Consider the following 22,482-nt stretch of genomic DNA (forward strand, 5'->3'; position numbering starts at 1 on the left):
TTGAAATCCAATCGGAAGAAAAATTGACAGTCATTCCTTGCAACAGTGAGACATACATCTCATTCTCGTTCTTTGTTCCTGTTGGTAAAAGCAAAGATGACAAGCTACTATATGAAGAATTTCGTTTCCTTGACAGCTATCGTTTTTTATCCGGGAGTCTTGACACTCTGGTTACAACACTCGAAACAAAGGACTATTGTCAATTATCTAAACATTTCCAAAAATATTGCGACATTTTGCAAAAGAAAGGAGTTTTCCCATATTCGTTTCTCGATAGCTTTGAGAAACTCTCTGAAAAATCGTTGCCTCAATATGGTGATCAGTGGATAAATTCATTGTCTGGTCAAATTGATGTTTCTGAGGAGGATGTTCAGCATGCTAACAAAGTTTGGAATATGTTTGGCTGCAAAAACTTTGGTGACTATCTCATGTTGTATCTCAAAACTGATGTCATTCTTCTGGCTGACGTGTTTGAAAAATGCCGAAGACTCTTTGATCAGGTATATGGATTAGACCCCTGTCATTACTATAGTGCACCTAATATTTCATGGGATGCAATGCTGAAAACAACTAAAGTGAAGTTGGACTTGCTCTCTGATATAGATATGCTGTTGTTTTGTGAGAGATCCATCCGTGGAGGATTGAATGGAATTGGCGAGAAACGGTACATGAAAGCTAACAACAAATACTTGAATGACTTTGATGAAGGCAAAGCAAGCACGTATGGACTTTTTCTGGATGTCGTTAACTTATATGGTGGAACAATGATGAAAAAACTGCCAACCGGAGGATTTGAATGGTCAGACATCAGTTTGGAAAAGATCATGCAAACATCTGACGAAAGTGATGTTGGGTACTTTGTAATGGTTGATTTGAATTATCCTAGCAACTTACATGACTGTCACAATGATTTCCCTCTGGCTGCTGAGAAGTTAAAAATCGATGCTGAGATGCTTTCCCAGTATCAGGTAGAATTGGGAAACAAGACCAGTCATATCCCAAAGCTTCTGGAAACGCTTCAGTCAAAGCAGAATTATGTATGTCATTATTCAGTTCTAAAGTTTTATTGTCAACAGGGGCTCCAAGTAACTAGACTACATAAGACTCTGAAGTTCAACCAGAGTGACTTCATGAAGTGCTATATTGAGCAGAATACAAAGTTGCGACAGCAACCCGGTATTAGCACTTTCGAAAAAACTTTTTCAAATTGTTGAACAATTCATGCTTCGGAAAGACGGTGGAAAATTTGAGATGTCGATACAAGATGGTATTTGTTGAAAATGAGGAGAAAGCAAAATTTTACTGCAACAAGTACAATTTTGAGAAGTTCACTATATTTCGAGAGAACCTTGTTGGGATCACTCTTAGCCAGAAAGAGATCAGGTGGAATAGACCAACTATTTTGGATCTGTCAAAACTACACCTGTACAGGTTTCATTATGAAGAAATGGGGCCTTTGTTTGACAAAAAAGCTCGAGTGATGTATCGTGACACTGATTCTCTCTTTTATGAAAATGATACGGATGACATTTACAAAGATCTCAAACAGCTGAAACACGTACTTGATTTGAGTGATTACCCCAAGGATCATCACTTACATAGTGAATTGAACAAAAAAGTGCCACTTAAATTATCAGATGAGCTGAATGGTGACATTGTGATGGAAGCAGTTTTTCTGAAACCAAAAGCTTACTCTGTAAAAACTTTGCAGAAAGTCAAACAAAGTGCCAAGGGTGTGAGCAAACATGTGAAAAAGACACTTCATCATGATAAGTTCAAAGAAGTGCTCAAATCAAAATCACCATTGAGAAAACTAGTAACATCTATAACTAGTGACAAACACACAGTCAACATAACAGAGTCTAACAAAATTGCTTTGAGTGCATTTGACGATAAACGTTATTATCTGAGTGACGGTATAAGCTCATACGCGTATGGACACTACAAAATTGGTCACAAGCGGAAACAGCCCTCGGAAAAACCTCAAAAGTCCTATATTGAGATCAGTGAATGTGAAACCGCCAGAGATTTAACTGAACAACTTGATACTGAGATTGAAGAAACCTTTTCACCACCTGATCCTGGGTTCTGGAAAACTTCTCAAATTGAATCCGATGAGGAAGAAATATTTGATTTCGATGCAGCTCCAAAAGAAAAGCCGTTCTCAAGATGTCCATATATCGATTTCGAAGCAGAGGAAGAGCCGCCTGCAAAGAAGCAACGCATGTCCAGCAAGCGTTAAACATTGACGATGCTGCCCAACTCCACCCCGGTTGGGAGTCTCAAGAAGTTTTGACGAGGAGATACAATAACCTGCGACTGCTCCGCGCAGGAGCTTCTTGTGACTATAACAGCTTTTATAGGGGATAGCTGCCCAACTCCACCCCGGTTGGGAGTCTCAAGAAGTATTGACGAGGAGATACAAAAACCTGCAACTGCTCCGCGCAGGAGCTTCTTGTGACAATAACAGCTTTTATAGGGGATAGCTGCCCAACTCCACCCCGGTTGGGAGTCTCAAGAAGTATTGACGAGGAGATACAAAAACCTGCGACTGCTCCGCGCAGGAGCTTCTTGTGACAATAACAGCTTTTATAGGGGATAGCTGCCCAACTCCACCCCGGTTGGGAGTCTCAAGAAGTATTGACGAGGAGATACAATAACCTGCGACTGCTCTGCGCAGGAGCTTCTTGTGACAATAACAGCTTTTATAGGGGATAGCTGCCCAACTCCACCCCGGTTGGGAGTCTCAAGAAGTATTGACGAGGAGATACAAAAACCTGCGACTGCTCCGCGCAGGAGCTTCTTGTGACAATAACAGCTTTTATAGGGGGTTACAAGCTTTTCCACATGTCCATACAACACAAATAGATGTTGAAGAAGATGCTGACGGAGAAGCAGTTTTGAATGGGTACAATTATAAAACTTAAAACAATGACTTAAAACTGAGAATTGTGTCTTAAATTTTTTATGATGCTTGTTATAAGTTGTTTATTGTTTGTTCTTAACATTGCTTTATTAATTTAATTTCTTAGTTTGTTTCATTTTTACAACTAAAGCAAAATAATAGTTCCAAGCTTCCTGTTAAAAGTACGGTTATTTTGTTTCCTCTGAGTCAATAATTCACTATCAAGAGACAAGATAATGCTTGAGTAATTAAACCATGAAAAAAGGTATCTCTCTATCTCAAAATGAAGTTCAGGTACGTCTATTACATATTCAGGCAACAATCCTAAACTAAAAGGGAATAATTGCCAAGAAATTTCCATCCGCGCGCATGATCGAACATGTTTGGGTAAAATCAGCCAAAAAGTGAGTCAGGGTGTATAGGTTTGTTACTACTAAGGAAAATGAAAGCCATACAGTGTTTGGCGGTTTTTATGTCTATGCTGAAAAATAAAATTCTCCCTTTCTCTGAGTTGAGATGATTATGGACTGCCATTTATCTGGGCAGGGCTGATATATAACAGCTTTCCATCTGCGTTAGGTTGATTAATAACTGCATTCCGTCTGGTTTGGACTAACTAACAACTGGCCTCATCAGGGCTTATTATCATATGCCTCCTATGAGGGCTGATTAATTGTCAGTAGAGAAAGAAGGACAATTTAAAATAACTTTAGATTACAACTAGTATGTAATTGTAACACTTCAACATATTTTTAAAATATATTATCTTCTATTCTTGTTTAAAATATTATAGAATATAATATAATATATTTTAATTTATTATATTATAGAAAAAAAACCTTTTTTTTTTAGATTTCTAGTCACTGGTAGATTGCTAGTCATGCTAACGTATAAACTACCAAAATCATGGGAATTGAAATCCAGCGAAAACAGCAACATTTTTGGATTTACGAATAGCATTTGATACAGCAACAATTTTGGATTTACGAAAAGCTTTTGATACTGTGAATCATAAGCACCTGTGATCTGGGCTTCAGAGGGCTGGTACAAGAACTGATGTCTTCCTAACTATCAAACAGAAGTCAGGAAGACAGGAGTTAGAACAGGTAATCAACTATCATCATGATAAACTGAAGTTGGAGATTCACAGAGATCAGTTCTGGAGCCTCTACTTTCCATTTTATATATAATTGAGATCACTCAATTTTTCAATGGTCTTGACATTAAAATGTTTTCCGATTCACACAGTTCTTCTGCATAATGAAATGAACAAAAATAAACATTATGAGGAACGCGTAAACGACGTTGTCGGTTGGTTGAATCACGAATCCCTGACAAGCAATTCTAAAAAAAAGTTGAATTTATTTTTAGTCTAAGTAACAGTAGTAATGAAGCTACCATTCCACCTACAAAATATATGATGAAACTTTTGAACGAAAACCTTATTGTAAAGTACCTTGTGGTTTTTATTGACAACCATTTGAAAGTTACCAAGCATGTTCAAAACATAATTGAAAAGTTGAACAATTTTATGGTGCTTTTAATGTTCGTTTTATGTTCGTGAATAAATTGCTGCCCTTTTCACAGTTATTGTTTTGATGTAAGTTTTATGTAATACCGATTGTTCGATATGATGTCTTTTTCATGGCACAGCGTTCATAACAGCCCTGGAGTCCCTGGAATCTTAACTGAATCATTTGGTTAGTTATATGCAGTTTGAGAATACTCGATTCAACTCGTACTGTGAGAGAACGCAATCAGAATCAAACCATAAAAGAACGGCTTTTGAAATAAATCGTGAATTTATTAGTTATTGTTTTGAGAAATGAGAGCCCGATTGAGGAAATTTAATCAATAATAACTGGTATTGAACTTGAGAAGCTATGAAAATCGAGAAGTAAATAGGGAACCAGCAAACCATCTAATAACGCAACCGGCTGTAGTTCTTAATCTATTGGCGTAAAGGTAAGAATATTACCCAACGTCATCTTAAGTAGAATCCCAGTTTTGCAAATGTATAAAAGCAAAAACCATAAACAAACTAGAAAAATTTATCTCAGTTTATCTCTTTGTGTGTCTAATGTCACATTCAAGGCAAGGCTAAACTCTTTTCAAAAATTTCTTGATCTTTATTTCTTTAAGCTTTTTGTTGTTTTTTATTTCCACTGTTTGTCAAATAGGGGAATTTTGCTATATTTTTAGAACAGTTTATGGCCAAGTACCTTTAAACTGCTTCAAGGCATCACAAGAATAGGCTTCTTTGAAGCCTATTGATGACCTGTTGGAACTGAGTGATGTGTTTTTGCTGTGTGGATAACATGTCCTTAGCTTCTGAAAATCAATCTAATAAATTAAATCAAGATCACAACTTGCCAGTGTCATCTAAAAACGCTTCCCGTCTCCCCGACATCAATTTACGCGGTGTGTAATCTGTCGTCGATACTAGCTGGCACATATAAAGTAAAGAATCTATAAAAACAAATATATTATTCCACCTTCTGAGGTAATTGCGGATTACACAATGTATCCTGAGACTTTACACCTGAAGCTACTTGGTGGAATCGAGAATTGATGGTCTCCCGTTGCTGGGTTAAGCAGCCAGGATTTCTTCGGGATCAAAAACTTAACCAGATGATTGAAAACTGTCGTCATATATCTCGTTTAATTGTTTTCCTCCTGGCTCCCAGTTTCAATATTACGAAATTGAAAAAAAATATTGTTTATCTTCTCTGAAATGTATCAGAGATGAATGCTATATCCGAGGAACTATCTTCGCTGATGTTTGGTGCAGTTTGATGACTAGTTTAGATAGGCGAAGGTTACAAAATTATGTTTCTCTCGCGTTTGTTTCAGATGCTTTTGATGTTAGTTTTGATTGACAGTTTCCTTTTTGAAATAATTCAGGCTAGTAGAATGCCGTTGTATTTTGAACTCAACGTACAGTGTCACGCTAACGAAAGCACAAAAATTGTGATTAAAGCTGTCCCATTTATCGGATTGAGAATAGTAATCAAGTTGAATATTTTAATTGTTTAGTTGTGGTCTGCTCAGCGCAGGTTGCAGCAAAACAAATAAAAGACTCAACTTGAGTACTCTTCATCAAGGGACTCCTTTGATCACAATTTGCGTGCTTTTCATTGCCGCGACAATATACGTTTAGTTGAAAAGACAACAACATACTGCTAACGGCACGCTCGCATCAAATAATTCAATTAATGTGGGCGACATTTAGTTTTACTGAAGGGATTTGATAACTAAACCCGCTCAGATGGAGGGCAAATATTCGGCTTAAAATGGCTGAAAAATGGCTGAAAACGGCCCATAACTACCTGAAAACTCAATAATGCAGCCTACTCTGAACCCCCGGGGTGCTAATTGATAGTACTGAATGGGTTTCGGGTGGTCTCAAAGCAGCCCGGGAAAGTGGCTAAAAATTAAATCAGAAAATTTTCGAAATTCGAAAATTGCACTCAAAACTTTTTGAAAAGTTGGTTGTTATTTGGGAATCAATTCCCAAGTGTTATCCAAGTCTTGGTTAAGACTTGCCAGACTTGTAAGACTTGTATTTAGACTTGTGGCTAAAAATTAAAAACGAAAATTTTCGAAATTCGAAAATTGCACTCAAAACTTTTTGAAAAGTTGGTTGTTATTTGGGAATCAATTCCCAAGTGTTATCCAAGTCTTGGTTAAGACTTGCCAGACTTGTAAGACTTGTATTTAGACTTGTCCAGTACTGGGAAACGAAATAGGACTTGGAATTAGGCTTGAACAGTACTGATATAGACCTGGAGTTCGGTCCGGGCATTCAATAAACAGCCCTTCACAGATGGAGGTCATTAAACATTTAGACCAGCTCGGATGGAGTGTTTTTGACAATTAGCCTTGCATTATTGAGGGCATTCTACTCAGATGGAGGGCATTCGATAATTAGCCCTACTCAGATGCAGGGCATTCATTAACTGCGCTGGCTCACTTGGAGGACGTTCAAAAATAAGTCTTCCTCAGAAGGAGGTTTTTCAATAATTAGCCCTGCTCAGATGGAGAGCATTTGATAACTAGTCTTGCTCGAGTGAAATGCTTTCGTTATTTAGCCTTGATTGATGGAGAACGCTCAATAATCAGCCGTGCTAAAATGGACGGCATTCACTAATTATCCATGCTCAGATGGGTATTAAATAATTAGCCCTCCAGAGATGAAGGGCATTCAATAATAAGTCATGCTCATATGGAGGGCATTAAGTAATTAGCCTGGCTCAGATGGAGGGTATTGAGTAGATGGATCTGCATGCCAGAGCGCCAACTTGTTCCCAATTAGAGCTCAGATAAAAGGCAGATTCAGGGTATTCAATCACTAGGGTGGCTCACATAGAGGGAATTCAAAAATTAGCCATCCTCAGATGGAGGTTCTTCAATAATTAGCCCTGCTCAGATGGAGAGCATTCGATAAATAGTCTTGCTCGAATGGAATGCTTTCGTTAATTAGCCTTGCTTGATGGAGAAAACTCAAAAATCAGCCATGATCAGGGTCATTCAATAAATAAACCTGCTCAGGTGGGGATATATTAAGTAATTAACTTTGCTCAGATGGAGGGCATTCGATAATAACTAATGCTCAGATGGAGGACATTAATTAATTAGTCTTGCTCAGATGGAGGGCAGTGGGTAGATGACTCTGCATGGCATAGAGCCAGCTTGCTCTAAATTAGTGCCCGGCAAAAGGCAGATGGATTGCAAATGCTCTCTTCTTTATCGCAATCTATTCATCCAAAAGTGTGACTTGAGTATAATAAGGGTCACGTCTTATCAGAATTATCACCTTGAAAGATCAAACTTTGGATCTCTTCCGTTTGTTCCCCCCCCCCTCCCCCCCAGCTTAGTGGGTGCATATTATTTGCAACCCCCAGACGCATGTGCTATATTTTTGTGCTATAATTGTTCGTGCTCCGTAACAGGGGCGCATAAGGTACGGGGTAGTGCACAAACGAAAAAGATCCCAAAATTTCATATGATTAAGCACCGATGTTATAAAAAAATTATAGTCAAAGATTTTTGAGTTAAAAGTTGAGGTGATTGTCATAATGGAGATTATCGTTACACGCTGGAAAATTTTAATAAATGCATATTCGACTTCAATTGAGTTTGCGCCCTTGAATTAACAAAATTTCAAGCAATTCTTGAAATCTAGATTGATCAAAATTGTCGAATTAAGTTTCAGCACCAAGATTTAAATTTTGATAGAATTGTTGATTTACCATTTAATTTGTGGCAAAGGCTGATTGATTTTTGTTATAATTATTTTTTAAAATTATTACTTTTTGGCAGGTTGAAATGAATAGTTAAGAATTTCTGAGAAGTGCATATTTTTCCTAGCGAAATTTCCTTTGTCCTATAATTCCTTTTCAGTTGGAGCGAAAACAGTTTTTGCATCCAATTTAACTGGAACGTAGAACAACTACTGCAACTTTTTCGCTTTTATTCAGCTAGGCTTTCTTTTTTTAGGTGGATCCAGATAAATTTTTCAACCCAAAATATTGTAAGAGATGGGGTGGGCTGTAAAGTAACAGCACTTACAGAACACGTTACAGCACTTTGCATACCTACACTTTCGATACCATTAAACACCTCAATTTAACCGATCAACTAAGATTTGTGTTACAGATGCATCGCTATCTCGTGTTAGTTAAAGCTAGCGTTTATCTTTATTAATTGTTTTTGATATCCATGAGGCGTTATGTCAAAGAATTTTAGCAAGTGAGAGTAAAGTTTATGCTTTGCAATCGCAAGTGTAACACTTTTTTGTCTGCCTTTGTGAGTCAGCCATGAGAGCTCTCATGACTGAGGTCCCAGACCAAAAGTTGATATGTCCAGATCAAAGTGAACGCACAAGAGAGGTGTCGTGCATTCAAAAAAGCACGATCTGGAAACACGAATGAACGCTCGATAATCTGGACATACGCAACTTTGAATGCACGACAGTCTGGACATAGGTAACTTTGAACGCATCGTAGACTGGACATCGGCTAACTTGAATGCACGAAAGTTTGGACCTATGCACGAAAGTCTTTGAACGAACGAAAGTCTGAACAAATTAACTCTGGAGCGCACAAAACTTTCTTGAAACAAGAATGCCAAAAACTGATGAGCCCGTGTTTGACTAAACACACTCTTAATTGAGTGCTCACTCAAATGGAAACTTTCTACGAAGAAAAACTAACTCCTTTGAGATCAACAATTTGATTTGCGATGGAAAATTTTACGTCTAGATTTATAGATCATTTCTGAAGTAGCAAAACAAAATCAATTTTTAATTACTGGTTGGCTGGCACCCCCTTGAACGAATATTTTCATCGAGCACCTTTTATTAATTTAAAATATACAAGCTGATGGGGCACTTCGTCGCAACCATCACCCTAAGATATCTGTACTTGAAATGATGCATTACCAAAATGTTTTCTATTTTTTATTTGAATAATAATGGCGATAAGTCTGGACATAAACGCACGAAAGTCTGGACATAGGTGTTTGGAACACACGAAAGTCTCGTTATATTTAATTTTGAGCACAGGAAACTCTGGACATAGGTAAGCTCGGTCTGGGCGGTCTAGACATATACATGTTTGTCTGGGACGGTCGGGACATATGAACTTATTTTTTCCGTAAATGGTCATACCTATCGGCTCTGTGAAATATGTAGAAGTAGTCTTGGTCATAGACAGCTACACTGGCTGGTTGTCCTATCACCCCACCAGTCCAGTCAATTTGAAAATATTCATCTCGAACAACTGATGACATTGGCTTCCAACTAGTAGTGTCTGCTCTCTTGTACGCTGACTTAGACGCAGAAGAGCCAGAGGATTGTGACAGAATGCTTCGCAACCACTTTTCCCAAGTTGTCTCTATGTTTGTCTAGAAAAGGTAAAAAAAATACTGGCAGTTTTTCAAAATAAATGGCGAGTAAATTTTCCGGTTGAAATCGTCCACAAAACAGAGGCGAGAGCATTTCAAACTGAATTTGAGTTTTTTTTCTCTGGTGATAAATTATGGCAATATAAAGATAATGAGAATGTTGCTCGCATGTATTGTAAAAGAAGAAACTGATCAGTGTGATCAACTCGACTGATGTACGGATTAAGAGAGTTAAGATGTATTTCAAAACGATTTTCCTTACTAAAACTCGTTACAATTGGCCATATCCCGAAAGTTGCCAATTTGCGCATGATAAATTTTTGAGCTCTATTGGTTTGCCAACCAGGATTATTTTTTTAATATAAATTGTATGGTACGCAGTTTTGTCCCGAGAAAAAAACCAAATCATGACCAGTAAAAAGTTCATGACCAGGCCCAAAGTCATCCATAGTTACAGATCAGTTTAAAATCTAGGATAAATTTTTGCAAGCAGTCGTGCGCGGGAATATGCTACTTGCACGATTTGAATTTGCCCAATACTAGGAATTCAAACAAAGTTCTAGTCCTAGGTTGAGGTGCCATCCGGAAGTTACCTCTGATCAAAAGGTGCCAGACAAAGTAACCTCTGATCAGACAATCCCAGGCCAAACTGTCCGCTGGTCCGACTCAAGTGCGCTTGAAACAACGTTTGCGCTCGGAAAGCGCTCGCATTTGTTTCTGACCAGACCTTGCCAGACGAAAATGAACCCTGATCAGACCCAAATTAGACTATTGTACAAACCATTGATCGAAAATCGGCCTAACCAAAACCTGATCATTGTGCAGACTATGTTGCGCTCAAAATTAATTCTGATCAGACTATTGTGCCTCTGATCAGACTCGTTCGAAATAGTCAGATCAGTGAATTGTTGTCACTTTCACAATGAACAAATCTTTCAAGTTTTGCTATAATAGCTTCATTTCATAATAATTGGTGTTTGCAATATTAAATTCATCTAAGGAAAAAAATATTTAGGGTACATTAGTTCATTTTTCTGACTCAATGGACGAATTTAGGCAGCTTTCTTCAAAAAACGTCGAGGTCTACAGTTAATCAAAACTTCCTCTTTAGGGGACCGTCATTTGCTGTCAGCTGGACCCCTTTGGTTCTCATCAGAGCTGTCAAACTCCAGATGTGTCTCTGATTAGAATAAAGTTTTTTGTCGCCTTCTGGCAGAACCAACATCTCGCAGTAAAAAAAATTGAAACACAAAAATGCGCTCGGAACGCGCTCTGATCACTCATAGGCCCAATTGCGCTCAAAGTCTTTTCTGATCAGACCAATACGCTCTTGAATCCGCCCCAGATAAGACCTGCCAAGACGGAAATGAGCTCTGATCAGACCATTACCATCCGGAAGTGACCTTTGATCAGACCATCCCCAGAACAAAGTGAACTCTGATCACACTATTGTGCGCTCGAACAAAATCCCAGACCCTGTAATTTGGTCTGGAAAAACACCGTGTCCGTTGGAAATGGGACCGATCAGAGGTCGCTTCCGTCTGGACATTGACTCCAAAATTGAACCCCTTTTGATTCAACTTAGAAGTAAAATTGTTCTCATTACAGGTTGCCCAGTGAAACCACGACAGATTATATTTTTTGGCGTATTTTGTGTTATTTTGCAAAAGAACGCAAAGACCTATTCGATAAAGTAAAGTACCATTCAGCAAGTAGATTTCACAGTGTTTTAATGTCGAAACTTGGAATAAGTTTTAGGCTTGACAAAAAATTTTAGGATATTATCCTGAGTGTTTCTACAAAATCATGCAAGTTCTGGCGTAATGACTCGTGGTCGTTTCAAAAAGGACTCTTTCCTTTTTCTTCGTAATTCTATGTTTCAATTACTGAGCTGAATTTTTACTTTCACATAATAACTAGAGAACTGAGTTCTGAATCAGTACATATGAAGTCCATTTATACGCATTTAGGAGAAGACAAATTCAGAAAATCTTTTCAAATCACTTTGTGTACTTGAGGGATTAAAACTTGATTTTTACCATGATCAGACAAAATTTGTGTGCAGTTGAAACTTTTGATCGTACCAAAAGAGACTGAGTAAGGAAAAATTGCATGAAAACTCGCGTCCCAAGATGTAAGGACGTTATCAGAATTGTGTGGACGATCGGTTGTGTGTACCAGAATATCTGGTTCTCTTGTTTCGCACCCCCAATCCGGAGCGCATTTTGCATAACATGCCATTACAAACTGAATAGATCCCTGGGATGGGGTTCAAAACTGAATGGTGTTTTTTTTTGGATTCTGGATGATTCCTGATTAAGAAATCATCTAGTTTTGTCACAATTTCCGTTGTTTCGCTTCCAAGTGAGATATAGTCATTATGAAAGACGTAAAAGTAGGATAAATTGAGCGAAAACATTGAATAGTTGAACTGAAAACTTTTTATGGACTAAATATTTTTTTATTGTTTATTGTAATTATCATATTAAATTCCGAGTGTTCAGCTTTATTCTGAGCATTTTTTCTGGTATATTTTTCTATTAAGAAGTTAAGCCACAGTGTATTGTTTTGATCTGTAGTTCAGAAAATAAATCAGAGAATCTAGGTTATACTGATTTTTTACTCTGATCAAAATAAATTCTGACGTGATCAAGATACTTGACAGATTAAATTACAGAACAAGATTTAGTATGATTTAGCTTTAAAAAATGTGAGTTCAGTGCTGGACCTGATATTTCAGGGCTATGCTGACACTCTCATTAGAAAAAAAAATTAAAATTAAAAAACACGTTTCACGCTTCATAATGATTTTTTTGTTGCGTAGCATAAACACAAAAAGGTCGAATTGACACATTTAAGAAGTGAATAAAATTGTTTAGTTTAGTAGTTTTTGTATTTTTCTAACCAAACGATTGAGCAAGTATTTCAATTATCGTGTAAGCTCAATTTTACGTCAAACACTACCAAAACAACCCGTCGGAAGCAGAACTCAATATTCCAGAATGTCCATTCGCTTGCGAAATTGGCTTACATCAGCAAAATCCGACACATGAGTGTATGCAGTTTGAGAGAGTCAAAAATGAAAATTGTTCTGAGAAAGTAAGTAAAGCCTGCAATTCATGCCAGTGGAATTTATGTTATGAGCTGAGGCGAATTCTGAGCCATCAGCAAAAGTTTTTTGCTAAGAAATCTAAATCTTGAATCTAAAATAAACAACACCTCATTCCCGGGTCGAGGTTTTGTCAAAAAATAATATAAGATTAGCGGTGAATAGAGGTGAAAAAAATTTTCACCGCAAAGCGCCCGCATCTTTTGTAAGATTTGTAAGGTTTGCGGTTTTTGTAAGATTTGCGATTTTTAGCGGTGAAAATTTTTTTTCACTGCATTCACCGGACTTCTCACAAGAAAGAATTGCCGTACACGGGTTCGAACCACTCACCTCCTGCGTGTCACCAACTTCTTATTCCACTCCGCCATCTGTCACTTACTTTCTTAATTATTCTTAAGAAATTAAGATAAGCGTTTGAAATTAGCGGTGAACATTTGTAAGGTTTGCAATTTTAGCGATGAAAAAATTTTTTCACCGCATTCTGCTGGTAGCGGTTAAAAATTATTTTTTTACAGATTTCTGGTAATAGCGCTGAAATTTTTTTCGCCGCATTCTGCTGGTAGCGGCGAAAAATTATTTTTCACCGCATTCTGCTGATAGCGATGAAAAAAATTTTTCACCGCATTCTGCTGGTAACGGTTAAAAATTATTTTTTTACCGATTTCTGGTGATAGCGCAGAAAATTTTTTTTCGCCGCATTCTGCTGGTAGCGGCGAAAAATTATTTTTCACCGCATTCTGCTGATAGCGCTGAAAAAATTTTTTTCACCGCATTCTGCTGGTGGTGGTGAAAATTTTTCTTTCACCAATAAAGCGGTGAAAAAAACATCTTTCACTGCTTAAATATTTTTTGGCACCGCATTCATCGCATTGAGCGCAAATCTTACATTTTTAATCAAGTTCACCGCAAATCTTACATCTTTTAGCGATTTTAAGCGGTGACATCTCGAACCGGGTTGAATTGAAAGTGGCCAATCGGCTCGGCTAAGCTAAACTGCTAGATAACAAAAATATAGCGAAGTGGCACGAATACTGAGATCGTCAATAATTTGACAGGTTATCAAAAAGAAACAAAATTAAATGTTACTCGCATTTGATTCAACTTTGAAGTAAAATTGTACTCGTTACAGGTTGCCCAGTGAAACCGCGACTGATTTTATTTCTTGCTGTATTTTGTGTTAGTTTGCAAAATAACGCAAAAACCTATTCGATAAAGTAAAGTACCATTCAGCAAGTAGATTTCACAGTGTTTTAATTTCGAAACTTGGAATAAGTTTTAGGCTTGACAAAAATTTTTAGAACATTATCCTGAGTGTTTGTACAAAATAATGCAATTTCTGGCGTAATGACTCGTGTCGTTTCAAAAAGGACTCTTTCCTTTTTCTTCATAATTCTATGTTTCTATTACTGAGCTGAATTTTTACTTTCACATAATAACTAGAGAAATGAGTTCTGAATCAGTACATATGAACTCCATTTATACGCATTTAGGAGAAGACAAATTCAGAAAATCTTTTCAAATCATTTTTTGTACATGAGGGACTAAAACTTGATTTTTACCATGATCAGACAAAATTTGTGTGCAGTTGAAGTTTTCGATCGAACCAAAAGAGACTGAGTATGGAAAAATTGCATGAAAACTCGCGTCCCAAGATGTAAGGACATTATCAGAATTGTGTGGACGATCGGTTGTGTTTACCAGAATATCTGGTTCTCTTGTTTCGCACCCCCAATCAGGAGCGCATTTTGCATAATATACCATTACAAACTGAATAGACCCCTGGATGGGGTTCAAAACTGAATGGTGTTTTTTTGGATTCTGGATGATTCCTGATAAAGGAATCATCTAGTTTTGTCACAATTTCCGTTGTTTCGCTTCCAAAAGAGATATAGTCATTATAAAAGACATAAAAGTAGGATAAATTGAGCGAAAACATTGAATAGTTGGACTGAAAACTTTTTATGGACTAAATATTTTTAATTGTTTATTGTAATTATCATATTAAATTCCGAGTGTTCAGCTTTATTCTGAGCACCTTTTCTAATATATTTGTCTATTAAGAAGTTAAGCCGCAGTGTATTGTTTTGATTTGTAGTTGAGAAAATAAATCAGAGAATCTAGGTTATACTGATTTTTTACTCTGTTCAAAATAATTTCTGACGTGATCAAGATACTTGACAGATTAAATTCCAGAACAATGTTTAGTATGATTTAGCCTGAAAAAATGTGAGTTCAGTGCGGGATTTGATATTTCAGGGCTATGATGACTCTCTCATTAAAAAAAATTAAAATTAAAAAACGCGTTTCATGCTTCATATTGATTTTTTTGTTGCGTAGCATAAACACAAAAAGGTCGAATTGGCACATTTAAGAAGTGAATAAAATTGTTTAGTTTAGTAATTTTTGTGTTTTTCTAACCAAACGATTGAGCAAGTATTTCAATTATCGTGTAAGCTGAATTTTACGTCAAACACTACCAAAACAACCCGTCGGAAGCAAAACTCAATATTCCAGAATGTCCACTCGCTTGCGAAATTGGCTAAAAAATCCGACACATCAGTGAATGCAGTTTGAGAGAGTCAAAAATGAAAATTGTTCTGAGAAAATATGTTAAGCCTGCAATTCATGCCAGCGGAATTTAAGTTATGAGCTGAGGCGAATTCTGAGCCATCAGCAAAAGTTTTTTGTTAAGAAATCAAAATCTTGAATCTAAACTAAACAACGCCTCATTCCCGGGTCGAGGTTTTGTCAAAAAATAATATAAGATTAGCGGTGAATAGCGGTGAAAAAAATTTTCACCGCAAAGTGCCCGCATCTTTTGTAAGATTTGTAAGGTTTGCGGTTTTTGTAAGATTTGCGATTTTTAGCGGTGAAAATTTTTTTTCACTGCATTCACCGGACTTCTCACAAGAAAGAATTGCCGTACACGGGTTCGAACCACTCACCTCCTGCGTGTCACCAACTTCTTATTCCACTCCGCCATCTGTCACTTACTTTCTTAATTATTCTTGTGAACTTAAGATAAGCGTTTGAAATTAGCGGTGAACATTTGTAAGGTTTGCGATTTTAGCGATGAAAAATTTTTTTTCGCCGCATTCTGCTGGTAGCGGCGAAAAATTATTTTTCACCGCATTCTGCTGATAGCGCTGAAAAAATTTTTTTCACCGCATTCTGCTGGTGGTGGTGAAAAATTTTCTTTCACCATTAAAGCGGTGAAAAAAACATCTTTCACTGCTTAAATATTTTTTGGCACCGCATTCATCGCATTGAGCGCAAATCTTACATTTTTAATCAAGTTCACCGCAAATCTTACATCTTTTAGCGATTTTAAGCGGTGACATCTCGAACCGGGTTGAATTGAAAGTGGCCGATCGGCTCGGGTAAGCTAAACTGCTAGATAACAAAAATATAGCGAAGTGGCACGAATACTGAGATCGTCAATAATTTGACAGGTTATCAAAAAGAAACAAAATTAAATGTTACTCGCATTTGATTCAACTTTGAAGTAAAATTGTACTCGTTACAGGTTGCCCAGTGAAACCGCGACTGATTTTATTTCTTGCTGTATTTTGTGTTAGTTTGCAAAATAACGCAAAAACCTATTCGATAAAGTAAAGTACCATTCAGCAAGTAGATTTCACAGTGTTTTAATTTCGAAACTTGGAATAAGTTTTAGGCTTGACAAAAATTTTTAGAACATTATCCTGAGTGTTTGTACAAAATCATGCAATTTCTGGCGTAATGACTCGTGTCGTTTCAAAAAGGACTCTTTCCTTTTTCTTCATAATTCTATGTTTCTATTACTGAGCTGAATTTTTACTTTCACATAATAACTAGAGAACTGAGTTCTGAATCAGTACATATGAACTCCATTTATACGCATTTAGGAGAAGACAAATTCAGAAAATCTTTTCAAATCATTTTTTGTACATGAGGGACTAAAACTTGATTTTTACCATGATCAGACAAAATTTGTGTGCAGTTGAAATTTTCGATCGAACCAAAAGAGACTGAGTATGGAAAAATTGCATGAAAACTCGCGTCCCAAGATGAAAGGACATTATCAGAATTGTGTGGACGATCGGTTGTGTTTACCAGAATATCTGGTTCTCTTGTTTCGCACCCCCAATCAGGAGCGCATTTTGCATAATATACCATTACAAACTGAATAGACCCCTGGATGGGGTTCAAAACTGAATGGTGTTTTTTTGGATTCTGGATGATTCCTGATAAAGGAATCATCTATTTTTGTCACAATTTCCGTTGTTTCGCTTCCAAAAGAGATATAGTCATTATAAAAGACGTAAAAGTAGGATAAATTGAGCGAAAACATTGAATAGTTGGACTGAAAACTTTTTATGGACTAAATATTTTTAATTGTTTATTGTAATTATCATATTAAATTCCGAGTGTTCAGCTTTATTCTGAGCACTTTTTCTAATATATTTGTCTATTAAGAAGTTAAGCCGCAGTGTATTGTTTTCATTTGTAGTTCAGAAAATAAATCAGAGAATCTAGGTTATACTGATTTTTTACTCTGTTCAAAATAATTTCTGACGTGATCAAGATACTTGACAGATTAAATTACAGAACAATGTTTAGTATGATTTAGCCTGAAAAAATGTGAGTTCAATGCGGGATTTGATATTTCAGGGCTATGATGACTCTCTCATTAAAAAAAAATTAAAATTAAAAAACACGTTTCATGCTTCATATTGATTTTTTTGTTGCGTAGCATAAACACAAAAAGGTCGAATTGGCACATTTAAGAAGTGAATAGAATTGTTTAGTTTAGTAATTTTTGTGTTTTTCTAACCAAACGATTGAGCAAGTATTTCAATTATCGTGTAAGCTGAATTTTACGTCAAACACTACCAAAACAACCCGTCGGAAGCAAAACTCAATATTCCAGAATGTCCACTCGCTTGCGAAATTGGCTAAAAAATCCGACACATCAGTGAATGCAGTTTGAGAGAGTCAAAAATGAAAATTGTTCTGAGAAAATATGTTAAACCTGCAATTCATGCCAGCGGAATTTAAGTTATGAGCTGAGGCGAATTCTGAGCCATCAGCAAAAGTTTTTTGTTAAGATATCAAAATCTTGAATCTAAACTAAACAACGCCTCATTCCCGGGTCGAGGTTTTGTCAAAAAATAATATAAGATTAGCGGTGAATAGCGGTGAAAAAAATTTTCACCGCAAAGTGCCCGCATCTTTTGTAAGATTTGTAAGGTTTGCGGTTTTTGTAAGATTTGCGATTTTTAGCGGTGAAAATTTTTTTTCACTGCATTCACCGGACTTCTCACAAGAAAGAATTGCCGTACACGGGTTCGAACCACTCACCTCCTGCGTGTCACCAACTTCTTATTCCACTCCGCCATCTGTCACTTACTTTCTTAATTATTCTTGTGAACTTAAGATAAGCGTTTGAAATTAGCGGTGAACATTTGTAAGGTTTGCGATTTTAGCGATGAAAAAATTTTTTTCACCGCATTCTGCTGGTAGCGCTGAAAAATTTTTTTCACCGCATTCTGCTGGTGGTGGTGAAAATTTTTCTTTCACCACTTAAGCGGTGAAAAAAACACCGCTTAAATATTTTTTGGCATCGCATTCATCGCATTGAGCGCAAATCTTACATTTTTACTCAAATTCACCGCAAATCTTACATCTTTTAGCGATTTTTAGCGGTGACATCTCGAACCGGGTTGAATTGAAAGTGGCCGATCGGCTCGGCTAAGCTAAACTGCGCGATAACAAAAACATAGCGAAGTGGCACGAATACTGAGATCCTCAATAATTTGACAGGTTACCAAAAAGAGACAAAACCAAATGTTACTCGCATGAATTGAAGAATTAAAATTACACGAACGACCATGACTAATTAAAAAAAAACATAGCTCAAAATGCATGTAAAAGTTACACAACGAAAATTTCTCTACAACTATGTAAAAATATTAAATCATTTTGAGGGTATTTTAAGTTCACGTCTACAATTTCACATCTTATTGGGGTTCATTTTAGCTAAGAAATTGCATCATAATAAAACTTTTCGAAAGTTGTTTATTTATAGAATAAAAATTCTTCGTCGGTTTAAATCCTCTTTTCTACTCGTTACCAGCATCAATGCGAAGCAATCGTCATAAAACACTCAATTTCTTGTCGACTAAGACCTTTTTTAGCGAGAATTCTCATCAACAAATTTTGTCTCAGGTTGTGCAGTCAATGCTCTAATCAGACAAGTCCGACATCAAGTGTTGCTCTAGTGCGATTTGATGCTGCAAATTTTTAATGGTCGGTATGCCGCTGTTTGGCGCATGCCAGAATGTCAGATTCCAGGAGGTCTACCCAAATTCCCACCTCATCCAACTCCCAATCCACCCCCCACCCCCCGTAGGACCGCTTAAGGTTACTGCTCACATGAAGTAAGCAAAAAAGTTTGAAACAAAAATACTGAAACTGAAACCCAACTTAAATTCGGTTTTCAATAACTGTTCAGGATATTATCGGTTTTTCAGATAGCTTGAAAATTTTTTAATTAAAACAATAAAGTAAAGTTGAATAGAGCGATATATTGAAACATTGATATCCAAAAGATCATTTAAAAAATTATATAATATAATATAATATAATTATAATATAATGTTATTATATAAAATTGTAATTTGAAAACAAAATGGCAAGTTATGAAAAATTTAGATAACCATTCCGCTAATTATTGAAAATTTGAGTTGAGAAAACACAATTTTTGAAAATTAAACAATAATGTTCCGAGGAGTAACACTTGCAAATTCTGAAAACGAATTCCGAAGTTTGAAATTGAGAAATTTTTGCTATTGCTAGGTTAGAATTCGCTTATTTTTTTGAGTTTTTTAATGAAATATTTTTATATTAATTTTGTTGTTCTCTAGCACACTGTAACTCTATTTTTATCCTCATCATTGATAGCTAACCCCAACTAAATCCCTGTTTTTTTCAGTGTTTTTGAACCGGTCGGTGTTTTGTGAGGTCGGCGAATCGATAAAAATGGAGCCAGATGAAAAAAATAGAGAACATTTTTTGAAAGTTTTTCTTGTCAAAACGTAAAAAGGCAATAATTCTAAAACAATTTACCCACGAGCCCAATGCTTTCCCAAAAGATAAAAATAAGATCCATTTAAATTATTAACTCTTTTCTGCAATGGGTATATGTCAAAACTTTTGATTGAGACCTATTAAAAATGCTAAAGGTTTCATCGCTTTTTGGATTCGATGCTTTAACATCGTCAAATTTTTAGTGACCAATCATCAGTTGGAAATTTTTGGTTTTATAGGCAAAAAAGGATCTCAGTTTCTCGTACACATTAATTTTTTTGGTTAAAAATAGCAATTATGAACAATTAAAAACTTACTTTATTTTCAGTATTTTTCCTTTCAAATTTCTTCAGACAAAGGAATGTTTAATGTTCATGGATTCAAACATCGCTAAAAACAACTTTTGAAAAATAATAATTGATCTTTTTTCTCGAGTACCTTTTAGTAACTTATATAATCTTAGATTTCTATAAAGATGTGGAATATTTGCAGTCTCAGATGTTTTACGCTCGAAAATGGTCGTTGGCTTTTAATTGACTTTTCTAACGTTTGGTTGCAAATGAAACTCTTATGCATTATTCTAAAGGACCTCTTTTAAGTGTAATTGCGAAAGACATATTTTTGCAACTCCCTGGCGCAAAAATACTATCAACATCTGAAAAATGAGCTATTTTCCCTGGATAAGGTCCGTAACCCAAAACAGGCATCCGTCTGGTTTTCGGTTTTTTGGATCTGTTTAATACCCAAATTTCTCTCCGCTCCGGTCCGACTCGTGAATACCCACATTTTTGTCTGCTCGGTCTGCTCAGTTCCCGCACATTGCTCTATTTTTGTCTGGTCAATACCCAATTTTCGGTGTGTTGGTTCTGCCCATTACCCACATTTCTTTCTGTTAGGTCAGGCCAATAACCCCATTTTAGTTTTGTCAGTCTATCCAATACCCATACGGAACCCGGGTCGAGGTTTGACGGTGAATTTTTGTAAGAAATGCGGTGAAATGTGGTGGAAAAAAAATAATTTTCACCGCGTATTTCTTACATCTTTTTGCGGTGACTGCGGTGAATCGCGGTGAATTTTTATTTTCACCGCGTCCTCAGTATTCTTACAAAAAAGAATCCTACCCACACGGGTTCGAACCTATGACCTCCTGCATGCCATCCACTGCTTAGTCCACTGCGCCGACTGTCACTTTCATCTTTAAAATTTCATGTGAATTTAAATCAGATTGAGTAAACTTTGGAAATCATATGCGGTGAATTTTTGTAAGAAATGCGGTGAAATGTGGTGAATTATTTTTTTTCACCGCATTCACCGCTTTCACCGCATTTCTTATATTATTTTGCCACAAAACTCGATGCGGTGAATTTTTCTAAGAAATGCGGTGAATTTTGCGGTGAATTTTTGTAAGAAATGCCGTGAAATGCGGTGAAATATTTATTTTAACCGCATTCACCGCAATCACCGCATTTCTTACAAAACTTCACCGCATTCACCGCATTTCTTACAAAAATTGACCCAAAATTCTCGATCCGGGAAAACCCAGAGGTTAAGCCGAAAAGGAGCCTGTATTCCACATAATGTACAAATGTGTGCTGAATTGACTGTTTTTGAAAATAACAGCCAATCATTTGTACCAAACACCTATATCTAGATGATTAGACTACTTCAATTTAGTTTCTGAATTTCGCAATGCTCTTGAAACTGACCGTTTTTGAACAAAAAATTTGAAAAAAAAAATCATTTTTCATTCTCGTACAAAAAAGTGAAACGAATAAATTATCGTTTCTATTGATTGATTCTACATGTTTCAGTGAGTCTAGCCAATGGTCTTGCCTAGCGACTGTTTGGTCTGGTCAATTGCCTGGCCACTGGTCTGGCGCAACAGCCTGACCTAAAATCTGACCATAGATTTGGAATGGCCTAAAGTCTGGCCTTAGGTCTGTTTGGCCTGTCTGAAAGTCTGGGCAAAGCCAGTTCAGTCTGGCCAATGGTGCCAAAGTCTGCTTGTTCTGGCCAAGGGCAACAATACATGTCTTGGGTCGCGGCAGTTAGGAGAAATTATTTCGCTTACCTCTCTCCGAAAAGAATCACTGACGGATGGATTGACCCCATTGACCTCAAAATGGAGCAGAATCAAGCAGAACGGAGTAAAGAACTGCATTTTCTACGTTAAGATCAAATCAAATTACAACTTATAACGAGTCAACGACTCACAACTAAAAGAACTGCTTTTTCATGTTTGATTCATTAAAGTATAATGACAAATGAGTTTGAATGAAGCAAAAGCAGATAAACTTTACTTATTTTTCAAAACTCGAACTTAATTAGTTGCATTTTTACTAAGAATACACACCAACGCATCTTAGGCATATATATTATACATTTTTTGTTTTGAACTTGTTTTGTTGTGAAAAATAATCGAAGATATTTCGATTTATATTTGATCTGACCATTAACGATCAGAGATAGGTAATAAAAGTTTAGGAAAAAA

At 36.5% G+C, this 22,482-nt stretch overlaps 1 protein-coding gene across 1 annotated transcript; it reads right to left on the bottom strand.

Moving 5' to 3' along the window:
- Nucleotides 1–5,229: 5,229 nt before the first annotated feature.
- On the bottom strand, nucleotides 5,230–22,234 carry LOC142356011 (uncharacterized). The gene is made up of 3 exons (XM_075408006.1): nucleotides 22,063–22,234; nucleotides 9,576–9,811; nucleotides 5,230–5,236 (listed from the first exon to the last, which is right to left on the bottom strand). The coding sequence occupies exons 1-3, from the start codon at nucleotides 22,150–22,152 to the stop codon at nucleotides 5,230–5,232; spliced, it is 333 nt and encodes a 110-aa protein (XP_075264121.1). The 5' UTR covers nucleotides 22,153–22,234.
- Nucleotides 22,235–22,482: the final 248 nt, after the last annotated feature.

Source organism: Convolutriloba macropyga, unplaced genomic scaffold (assembly GCF_964194025.1).
Source record: "Convolutriloba macropyga unplaced genomic scaffold, txConMacr16.3 SCAFFOLD_820, whole genome shotgun sequence".
NCBI lineage: Eukaryota > Metazoa > Xenacoelomorpha > Acoela > Convolutidae > Convolutriloba > Convolutriloba macropyga.